At 45.5% G+C, this 12,144-nt stretch overlaps 1 protein-coding gene across 1 annotated transcript in view; it reads left to right on the plus strand.

The window, feature by feature from the left end:
- The window catches only part of large1 (LARGE xylosyl- and glucuronyltransferase 1), a 114,173-nt gene that overhangs the window by 80,460 nt on the left and 21,569 nt on the right, over window positions 1-12,144 (plus strand). The window contains exons 9-10 of the mRNA XM_018756092.2: window positions 6,466-6,591; window positions 6,963-7,118. Coding sequence (XP_018611608.1) covers window positions 6,466-6,591; window positions 6,963-7,118 — 282 coding nt within the window. The remainder of the gene's footprint in view (window positions 1-6,465; window positions 6,592-6,962; window positions 7,119-12,144) is intronic.

Raw genomic sequence — 12,144 nt, forward strand, 5'->3', positions numbered from 1 at the left:
TTGGCGCCCGAGGTTTGGGTCGGCCGGGCACTCGGCCCCGACCACCGCCCAAATCACAATGCACCAGCCCCTTACGGCCTCTCCGGCAGGTGGTGAGCCCACCGAAGAGCGGCTCCACGTCTTGGCTTCGGGCTGAGCCCGGCCAGGCCCCGTGGGCATAGACCTGGCCACCAGGCGCTCGCATGCGAGCCCCCCCCCCCCCAGGCCTGGCTCCAGGGTGGGGCCCCAGTGACCCCATACCGGGCGGGGTAAACGAGAACCTTGATTTAATAGTCATAAGAGGGTTTTGAACTGCGCTTTGTCCCGTCTGTCACCCAGGACCTGTTTGCCTTGGGAGACCCTACCAGGGGCATATAGCCCCAGGCAACATAGCTCCTGAGATCATTCAGGCACTCAAACCCCTCCACCACGTTAAGGTGGCAGTTCGCGGAGGGGTTCAGTATAACAATACAGTAGTAATGAGAATACAGTGTAATGCTGTAATTATAATAATGATAATCATAACAATAATAAATGTAACTATGTACAGTATTTATAATAGAGAAATAGAAAGAGATAATAAATGTTACTACAGTATTTATAATAGAGAGAGAGCGGAGGGGAGAGAGAGAGTGTGTGTGTGTAAAAACACATTGAAGAAACTTTGCTTTTCCAATGTTCGTTGGCATTTCACCTTGTTTAGATAGCTTTATTATTTCCACTTTAGTTTCAGTCGTGATCATTTTCCCTTTTTTGATGCATCACCATCACTTGCATCACGTGTACACTTTTGTGCCATTGTTAAGAGGGTAAAACAAACAATTAAAGCCAAATACAGTAACACTCATGGCACTTTAAACTGCAACGTGGAGACTGAGGTAGATATATGTTTGTGTACGTGTGTGTATGTGTGTGTTTGTGGACGGACCCAATTGCAGGATCTTTATTGTCGGTACACAAGGGAGCAGACAAGGTTTGCAGTCGAGGACAGGTGTTGGTTGCTCGATGCACAAACATAGGTCTTAGGGAGAATCTGATGTCTTAGTCGAGGAGGCAATGCAAGTGTCGGGAGCCATGGACAATCAGGAGCGGGAACGAGGGATTGAGGAGAACGTGTTTGATGTGGCTTCACTTGAGAGCGCTGGAGAGACAGGTTTATCAAATGAAATTCCACCACCAGGCTGTGCAGGTGCAGCTTCTTTATACCCCGTTGCTCTGATTTCGGGCCGGTGAAGACTTTCAGGGCAAGGTTGTGGGCATGACAGTCCGAATGAAAAGAAGGAAGTCTTTGTCTAACTCAGGCTCCCATGCCCCCTCGCCAACGAACCGCAATGTTTTGATGTGCATCACAAAGTAGTGCCCATTCGTCATTACAAATTATTGTGTGTAACTCAAATTTTTAATGTAGTAGGCTTTACAGGGTGCGGTGGTTCCTAAATATGGGTTGTACGCAAGTCAGACATTCGTAACTTGAGGACTGCCTGTACTTTTAATTTTTTCCATCTGTTCTTTTAACACTGTGTTCATTTTCTTCTTTATTTCTTTTACATTTTATTCACTTTATTTGACTTAAATGACTCTGAATAATGATACTGTTTGAAGTCATTGTATTTTCTTCACACTTTACTTAATACTTTATGTTGTTCTGTTATGTTCAATATTTCTGAAAGAGCATTTACCACATCCAGTTCCATGTATGTCCATACGTCCTTAGCCAATGAAGTATTATCGTATCTTTACTATTCGTATGCCAAATAATGAGACAGCTTTACTCCTCAAATTGGATTTTAGAGACCTTTTTAAATTTTACATTTTTGAAGACCATGGTTTAAGTCAGAGGCACACAAACAGAGAACAAAGGACAACAGCTATTAATTAATTTATAAAAGTAACCACAGATCTATGGCTGTGCACAGTTTTGTGTTAGAATTATTATTTGTATTAGTATTATTATAAGGGGGGGGGCGCGGTGGCACAGTGGGTTGGACCAGGTCCTGCTCTCCAATGGGTCTGGGGTTCAAGTCCTGCTTTGGGTGCCTTGCGACGGACTGGCATCCCATCCTGGGTGTGTCCCCTCCCCCTCCAGCCTTACGCCCTGCGTTGGCGGGTTAGGCTCTGGTTCCCCGTGACGCTGTATGGGACAAGCGGTTCAGAAAGTGTGTGTGTGTGTGTGTGTGTGTGTGTGTGTGTGTGTGTGTGTGTGTGTGAGAGTATTATTATAGAGGGAGTGTGGTGGTGCAGTGGGTTTGACTGGGTCCTGTTCTCCGGTGGTTCTGGGGTTCGTGTCCCGCTTGGGGTGCCCTGCGACGGACTGGTGCCTCATCCTGGTTGTGTCCCCTCCCCCTCTAGCCTTGTGCCCTGTGTTGCCAAGTTAGGCTCTGGTTCACCTCAGGACAAGCGGTTTCAGCCTGTGTGTGTGTGTGTGTGTGTGTGTGTGTGTGTGTGTGTGTGTGTGTGTTGTTAGGTCTCAGTCTCCCAACCAACTGCTTTTACCCTAACATAACAATTCTTCAACCACATCATTTATTCTACACCCTGCTCCCATCCACAGCAGGTGATGAACTTACAGTGCTCACTTACCTCAACAGTTATTAGGGCAGCAAGTATAATGCCCAGCCAGCTTTCTGCTCACAACTTCTAAAATGGCTTCTAAGGCAATGAGTTCTATCTCCAAGAGGTTCTGTGTCCACTGTAGACTCAAGGTCTCCTGAATATGATAGGGGTGGTATTGACATTTTTACCTGCTGACTGTGCAATGTTACTGGAGATTATGCCTGAGAACAGTACAGCAGCAGTGGTGAAGAAGTGAGACACAGTAGTGAAACTTCAGTGGCAGAATATGAAGTTATTCAAGGTGCCAGCTCTTGATCACTTGGTTACCTCAATAATAAGGCACTGGAGATCAGGTCCTGAATTTTACTACTACAGATTCTGATCTGCTCTGACACACAAAATATTATATACTAACTAGGTGATACATGATCAGTTTGTTTACACTACTTTTTAAGGTATTTAACAAGTGATGGGTGGCACGGTGGCACAGCAAATAGTACTGTTGTCTCACAGTGCCTAGGTGGTGAGAGAGAGGACGTGGGTCCGTGTTCTCCCTGTGTCTGTGATGGTTTCCTTGGGTGCTCCAGTTTCCTCCCACAGTCCAAAGACATGCCATCAGGTTCACCCCTAGTGTGTGAGTGATAGAAAGAGTGTGTTCCACTGATGTATGAATGAGTGACCCATTTTAAGTAGTGTACAGTACTAGCAGTGCAAGTCACCTTGGTGAATCAGGTGTGAGCTGATATCAATACATAGAGTTCATTGGAAGTCACTTTGGAGAAAAGCGTCTGCTAAATAAATAAATGTAAATATTCCTGTATCTGGACGGGTTTATGTTTTGAGATAGCCAAAAGATGCTTTTCACTTCTAATGTCTGTCAGCTCTGTTTATCATTTATGGTTTCCATCATCATGACTTAGGGGTGGAGACCCTGTTTCTATGGTTCCCTATTGTGTGCCATTATGATACACTGTGCCAGTGAGAGCCTGTCCATTCAGTAATATCATCCATCCACCTCCGCCCTGCCTTTTGCTGTTTTGCCTCGTGCCTTCCCCTGTAGAGTAGGTGCCAGCAGCTTTCCATTCCTGGTAATATGACCGAAAAACTCAAACTGGAGTTCTCGTGGGATGGACTCACTTGGCATGTGATCTTTCCATTTGACTCTGAAAAGGCTCCAATAGCATTGCATTTCGAAAGCCTCTGTCGCTTGGATTTCTTCTTCAGAGTCCAGTTCTTGTATTCATAAATCCCAGTAGGCCACGCCAGTGTCTTCAATAGTCTCAGCTTAATGTTGTTGCTCAGAGCTTGATCTTTCAATATCTGAGCAAGCAATTTGATGGTTGACATAGCCGCACCCAACCTGAACCGGATTTCTTTTCTGCTGTCACTGTTCTGGTTTATGTTAACTCCAACTTACTTAAATCAGAATCTGATTTATTTGGCCAAGTATGCACACACACACACAGGGAGTTTGGCTTCGGTTCCCAATGGCTCATAGTGTAGAGTAGACAATAGAGTAGACAAGACACATACATAGATACATACATACAATCAGTGTAAAGATGCATTGACAGAGCCAGAGAATAAGAGAAAGTAACGAGGGATGGAATAAATAATGAGAGAGGAAATAAGTAATAGGGAGAAAGTATTACACAGACTAACAAACAATCAGCTGTTCATGGACATAACAGCGTGGGGAAAGAAACAGTTTTTGTATCTGGTTGTTTTGGCGCACGGTGATCTGTAGCACCTGCCAGATGGGAAAGTTAAAAAAAAAACCTGTGGCCCAGGTGAGAGGGATCTGTCAATTTCCCCTGCCCATCTCCTGATTCTGGAGGAGTACAAGTCCTAGAGGCAGGGCACTCTGGAACCAATGACCTTTTCAGCAGACCTGACTATATGGTGTGTCCTGTTCTTTTTTGTTTGCTGATCCAAACCAGACTGTGATGGAGAAGCTGAGTACATCTACATTTATTCATTTAGCTGGCACTTTTTTCCAAAGCAACTTACAAGGTTAATCTACCTACAGTTATTTACCCATTTATACAGCTGGGTAATTTTACTGAAGCCATTTTAGGGTAAGTACCTTGCTCAAGGTTACTACAGCAAGATGTGGGGATTGAACCTTTGGGTCCGAAGGCAGAAGCCCTAACCACTACACTACCAGCAATCCCAGCAGACTTAATGACTGCTGTGTGGAACTGGATCAGCAGCTACTGTGGCAGGTTGAACTTCCTCAGATGGTACAGGAAATGTATCCTCTGCTGGGCCTTTTTTGTGATGGACACTGTGTTGGTTTTCTACTTTAGAAATTGTAGATCCTAAGAACTTAAAGGTGTTCACCACTGATACAGCATTGTTAAAAATGAAGAGGGAGGCAGTATTGGGGGGGTTCCTCCTGAAATCCACTGTCTTCTCCACTGTTTTCAGTGTATATGGCTCCAGATTGTTCTGACTGAACCAGCTGTTCCACCTCTCATCCATATGCAGACTCTGTCCCACCAGAGACAGTAGTTCTGTTGACATTAACCTATAGATGGATTATCTCAAAAGTAGTAATATTTCACATTTGCAAAATGAATTGGACTGTATCAAACAAAATAGGAATATGGGAACAAATGATGACACACACACTTTCTGAACCGCTTGTCCCATACGGGGTCACGGGGAACCAGAGCCTACCCGACAACACAGGGCATAAGGCCAGAAGGGGAGGGGACACACCCAGGACGGGACGCCAGTCTGCCGCAGGGCACCCCAAGCGGGACTCGAACCCCAGACCCACTGGAGAGCAGGACCCGGTCCAACCAACTGCACCACTGCACCCCCACTCAAATGATGACACTAATAATTAAAACAGAAATAGATCAATGGTCATTTTCATGCCATGTGTTTTCCTGGCTTTCCCTCATAAAGATTCAATAGTCATACAGTACTTAAACATTTACAAAGGTAAAAAAAAAAAATTCCATATTTAAAATCAAACCTGAACTGCTGATTATTCAGTAATCATGTCCTGGATCTGTATTTCAGTACCGCAATGCTGCTGCTCTGCTGCTTGTGCCCATACCCTTTCTGTAGTATTACCTTTGTGCATCCAGTCAGGCTTCACAACTCAGGTTGAGAAGAAATGGTGCTTCACTACTATGCTGAAATATTACATTGTGGAGCATAAGGCTGGTTGTTTGCTTTTTTTAGTATTCTTTTAATGGAGTGCTGTAATAGATGCATTTTTAAAATTTGAAGGCTCTCCTGGAGGCACATTGCTAGTATCACAGTCCCCTGCTGTGTGCTCTCACTTCCTCTGAAGGCTGTTGGGATTACAACCAGGCAGCTCAGAGTGAAACCCTTTTCATCGCCACGCTCGCTATGTGAAAAGGGCCACCTCACAGTCAGCCTGGATCTCTCAGGCTCATTTGATATGCAGGTTCTGCAGATTAAAATGATTTTGGTGTCAAAGAATGTTTTTTGTGGTTATCAAAAAAGGTTCGGAACAGAATATTTTAGAAGGCTCCTTGCTGCGCGTCCAGCTCAGTACCTTGGAGGGCCAAAGTACTAAGGAATACTAAGGAAATGTTGCCTTTGGAAACACAATCTTTACTAGAATACATAAGGTTACAGCGCCAATGAAATACTTTGTTTAAGGCATGTCCTTAGCTAAATTGGTCTCGGTGCCTCTGCTGTACACTTGCCGTATTGTAAGATGTAAACTCTGATATAAGTCATTTTAGTAATATCAGAATGCTTAGGTGAGACTATACCCTTACCCTTTTCAAAGATGATATATCGTAATGATTTTTGTATAAACTTATGAAGGCATGACAAATGCTTGCAGTTTATGTAATTTATTTATTATAATTTTTGTGGGGTAAAAGTCTTAGGTGTACACCACAGATTATATAATAATGTGAGACTATCGCACTGCCTTCACAGGACATCTTCAATGCAGTCATCAAGCAGAACCCCTTCCTGGTCTACCAGTTACCCTGTTTCTGGAATGTACAGCTGTCTGACCACACCCGCTCAGAGAAATGTTACAAGGACGTATCTGACCTCAAGGTGGGTGCTGTCCTTGAACCTGCAGAACCAATAGACAAGAGTTGTCCTCATTGTCTGCCCTGTCCAGATGTTTAAAGCAGCTTCTCCTAGTGGTCACTTTGGTATTTTTTAGCCCAGCCGCAGTGGGGAGTCTCACAGGGAAATTTGCCAGGAAGACCCATTTGCCTCTTTGTGGCCCTTGCTCTTTTTGTTTCCTCCCTACCCCTGCCTCACTGGAAAGTATGTTGTGTAGTGGCCTTTGCTCCATATCTCCATTTGTGACCTGGCTTCCTAAGTTTGATTTGTGGATTGTTGCTGTGACTTCTTGAAATTGTTCATGTTAATGCCTCTGGCTGCTTTTCTTCATGTCTCTCCATTTGACCTTCCTACAGGTTATCCACTGGAACTCCCCTAAGAAACTCAGAGTGAAGAACAAACACGTGGAATTCTTCCGCAACCTGTACCTGACCTTCCTGGAGTATGATGGCAACTTGCTCCGGCGTGAACTCTTTGGGTGTCCCAGCGAAGCTGACCACAATAGTGAGAATGTGAGTGGTGTGTCCAAAATCAGAAAAACGGAATCTGATGCCCTTTCTGAAACAGTGGTTATTATTCCATTATTAGTTGGACTGGGCGTCATAGAAATATCCCTATGAATCAAATACTAAATGGGGAAAAAACAGGTGTTGGAATTGATCATTTTCAGACAATTCTTGGTTCCTTGGAGACTTGGTGATGAGGTGCAGTAAAGCATTAAAAATGCTTTATAATTGTTCTGCAGAACTTCACCAGAAAAAGAAATCTGGTGTGTACAGTTTCACTGACGCACATGCTTGCAAAGGGCATACACAAGCTCTGATGTTGATGTTCCCTTGTGTATCATGTCTCATGCATGTGCATGTCTCTGTTCCTTCTTTTAAAACACTCAAACTTACTTGTCAAAGTCTACTTTATTGTCATTCACACAATATGTTTAGGACATATATAGGAGTCAAACAGCGTTTCTCCTTGACCACGGTGCGAACACAGAGGACAACATATACTATTACTACAACAAAAATTTACAATAACAAACTAAAAAGCTAAAAACATACAATAACAAGCTAAAAAGCTAAAAACACACACACACACACACACATTTTCAGAACCGCTTGTCCCTTACTGGGTCACGGGGAACCAGAGCCTACCCGGCAACACAGGGCATAAGGCCGGAGGGGGAAGGGGACACACCCAGGATGGGACGCCAGTCCGTCGCAAGGCACCCCCAGCAGGACTCGAACCCCAGACCCACCAGAGAGCAGGACTGCGGTCCAACCCACTGCGCCACCGCACCCCCCAGCTAAAAACAATCTGGGATAAAGTGCAGTGATATGTTCCGTTCAATAAATAGAAATGTAAACATATTTTACAGTGACTAGTGAAAAAAATAAGGGCGTTTTCTGCAAGAATTATTTGTGGAAATGAACAGTAGTGTGACCTAATTTAGGTCGATATAGAATGTATTTATGAAATACATTAAAAATACAGCAAGCAGCTATACTTGGTATGGAGACTGATTTAAGTGAGGTTTCAGCAGAAACAGTCAGTGGCACAAAAAAGACATTCTGTGCAGTTCATATTAAAGTGGCTGGTGTCATTCTGGATGGGAGGTGTGGGTCCAGGGGTCAGAGTACAAAAGTCAGATATGGTAAAGATGGTTGAGAGAGTTCAGGATTCTGACAGTTTGAGGAGAAAAAAACAGTTACACGGTGTGGTGGAGCCAGCTTGTATGCTCCTGTATCTCTTGCCAGATGGCAGGAGGCTGAAGAGGATGTGGAAGGGGTGTGTGGGGTCACCCACAATTTTGGAGGCTTTGCGGGCACAGCGGGAATAGTTGATGTCCTGTAGGGAGGGGAGTGGGGTACCAATGATCTTCCCAGCTGTCGTCACTATACACTGTATGGTTTTACGGTCAGTGACATTGCAGATCCCATCCATGCACTGATATAGCTGGTCCAGATGTTCTCAGTAGTGCCCCTGTAGCATATCATCCCCACGATGTGTGGTTGCACACTCAGCCTCCACAGGAAGTAGAGGAACTGATGGGCTTTCTTGGCCAGTGAAGCAGTGTTGATGGTCCAGGAGAAGTTATCGGTGATGTGCACTGCAGGGAATTTGGTGCTGTTAACTGCAGAATTGTCAATGGTCAGTGAAGGATGATGGTTTTGGGCTCTCCTGAAGTCAGTGGTAATCTCTTTTGTTTTCCCCACATTTAGGAGGAGATTGTTGTTCCTGCACCATACAGCCAGCTAGTCTACCTCCTGTCTGTATGATATTTCATTTACATTTACATTTATTCATTTAGCGGACGCTTTTGTCCTAAGCGAAGTACATCTCAGCAAAAGTACAATTTATGCATTACATTAAGAGAAGGAGACATAGCTGCAGGCATGAAAGTCTCAGGCAAACCTAGTTTGTTCCCTACCACTTGCTGCACCGAGGTTCATCGTTCAAGTAGGTGCATAAGACACAGGATAGACAAATCCTGATACACCAATTTTTTTAAATTCTTTTTATTAAATATTATAAGATACACAAATAAGCAGTACAATACCAGAGTAATGGCTGAATAAAGGTTGTATCTGGGGATGCTTCTGGAGTTACGATGCATGAACAGTTACACCATAGATGAGCTGGAGAGATCTTGGGCGAAGTGGATCTGGAAAAGGTGGGTTTTCAGGCCCTTCTTTAAAACAGACAGAGTTTCCGCAGTTCTGAGTGACAGGGGAAGGTCATTCCACCACAACGGACCCAGAACCGATAACCTCTGAGCTTTGCCTTTCGTGCGCGGGACCACCAAGCAAGCAGAAGTAGATGAGCGAAGGGGTGGGGTACACCTGGCTGGGGTGTACCGGTTGATCAAGTCCTGTAAATAGCTAGGAGCAGTTCTATTGATGCATTTGTACACAGTAACCAGGGTTTTGAATTTGATTCGGGCAGCTATAGGAAGCCAGTGCAGAGAGATGAGTAGAGGAGATACATGGGAGCGCTTTGGCAAATCAAACACAACTCATGCAGCAGCCTTCTGTATAAGCTGCAGAGGTTTGATGGCATTAGCAGGAAGGCTACACAGAAGAGAGTTGCAGTAGTCCAAACAGGAAGTCACCGTGGCCTGGACAAGTAGTTGGGCGGAGTCAGTAGTGAGGTAGGGACGGATCCTACGAATATTATGCAGGATGTATTTGCAGGACTGAGTTGTGGCTTCAGTATGTTGAGAGAATGACAGACTCGCATCAATCGTTACTCCCAGACTCTTAGCAAAGGAGCTAGGCGAAATGAGTGAGTTGTCCAGTTTGATCGAGAGGTCGTGACAGGAGGACAAGCCAGCTGGGAGGTAAAGAATCTCTGTTTTGGAGAGGATGAGTTGGAGGTGGTGATCATACATCCATGAAGAGATGTTCATCAGGCAGGCAGCAATGCGTGTGGAGATGTCTGACGCGCCAGGTGGAAAGGAGAGGAAGACCTGGGTATCATTGGCATAGCAGTGGTATTTGAATTCATGGAAGGCTATGACAGAATCGAGGGAGGAGGTGTAGATGGAGAAAAGAAGAGTACCCAATACCGAGCCCTGCGGAACACCGGTTGAGAGAGGCAGAGGAGAATAACGAGAGCTCTGCCAGACCACTTGATAGGGATCTGTCAGAGAGGTTGGACTCAAACCATCTTAGTGCCACACCTTTGATCCCAAGTTGGTTAAGAGAGGAGAGTAGAATCTGGTGATTTACAGTGTCGAATGCTGCAGACAGATCGAGGAGGATGAGGACCGAGGAGAGGGAGGCAGCTCTAGCAGCTTGGAGAGCGTCAGATACTGCCAGAAGGGCGGTCTCAGTGGAGTGACCAACTTTGAAACCAGACTGATAACCATCGAGGAGATGGTTCCGGGTGAGGAAGTCGGATAGTTGATCACAGGCTGTCCCCTCAAGGGTTTTGGACAGGAAGGAGAGGAGAGAGACTGGTCTGTAATTTTCAACCAGATTGGGGTCCAGGGAGGAATTTTTTAACAGAGGTGAAATTAGCGCAGTTGTAAAGGCAGCTGGGAAACAGCCAGAGGAGAGTGAGGAGTTGATGATAAGAGAAGAGGGAGGAGAGTTGCGGGGAGATGTTCTGAAGGAGTGATGATAGGATCGGATCAAGCGAGCAGGTGGTGGCTCTGCGCAATATCAGGAGGTCAGCGACTTCAGATTCAGAGAGTGGCTTGAAGTTGGAGAGGATAGCTTTGCAGGGAGGTCCAGTGCGAACCAGGCAGGTTTATTTTGAGAATTTACCAGTGATTGCTTTGACTTTGTCTCTGAAAAACAAAGCAAAGTCTTCAGCAGTGAGAGAAGAGGGAAGATGAGGTGGCGGTGGACACAGAAGGGATGAGAAGGTGGCAAAGAGTCTGTGTGGTTTTTTGGATGCAGACTGTATTTTGTTGTGGAAGAAGGAGGCTTTAGTTGAAGAGACAGCAGACTGAAAAGCAGCTAAGATTCACTAGTAAGCATCCAGGTCTGATGGAGTTTTGAATTTACACCATCTTTGCTCTGCAGCCCGCAGTTTGGTCCTGTTAGCAAGTTATGTATCAGACAGTCACGGGGTAGCAATGGGGCGTGCTGGTCTAGAAGACAGAGGAAAGAGAGTCAAGGGTGGAAGATACGGCAGAGAGGAAAGTGATAGTGGCAATGTCTGTAGATAGATCTAAGAATTGTGGAGCAGGAGGGAGGCTGGCCAGAATAGCAGAGGTAAAGCAGGAAGGTGAGAGAGATTTTAAGTTGCGGCGAAAGGTGAAAATGGGTGCAGGAAGGGATGAAGAGTTAGTGCTGAAGGAGGGTTGAAAGGAAATGAAGAAGTAGTCAGAGACCTGCAGCGGAGTGACAGAGAGAACAGGACAGCCACAGTTGCGGGAAAATACAAGGTCAAGACAGTTGCCCGCTTTGTGAGTAGCAGGGGATTGGGACAGGGAGAGATCAAAGTACTCTAGGAGCAACAGAAGGCCACCTGCATGAATGTCATTGACATGCAGGTTGAAGTCACCCAGGAGAGGCAGCGGAGAGTTGTCCCCTGGCAGAGAGCTCAACAAGATGTCAAGGTCATCCAGGAAGTGGCTAAGAGGGCCAGAAGAGCGATGAAGAACAACCACAACAAGAGTGATTGGGGCAGTGATAGAGACAGCATGGCATGCAAAGGAAGACAGATCATGTAGGTGAAGAGAGAGAACAAAATATTCCCACTGGGGAGAGATGAGCAGGCCTGTGCCTCCACCTCTGCCAGAAGAACGAGAGGTGTGAGATAAGGAGTAGTTAGTAGAGAGTGCTGCAGGTGTGGCTGAGTTGTCTGGGGTGATCAGGTTTCAGTGAGGGCCAGAGGTCCAGTGAGAGATGGGAGGCATAGGCTGGTATGAAGTCAGCTTTTTTCACAGCAGACTGGCAGTTCCAGAGTCCCACAGAGAAAGTAAAGCAAGATGGAAGGTTTGACAGGTGAAGATAAACCAGTTTGCTGTAGCAGCGAGAGCTCCCAGGTCTCCAGCGGTGGCGAAATCGCACGGCTCGCTTACCATAG

Source organism: Scleropages formosus, chromosome 24 (genome assembly GCF_900964775.1).
Source record: "Scleropages formosus chromosome 24, fSclFor1.1, whole genome shotgun sequence".
NCBI classification, from domain to species: domain Eukaryota; kingdom Metazoa; phylum Chordata; class Actinopteri; order Osteoglossiformes; family Osteoglossidae; genus Scleropages; species Scleropages formosus.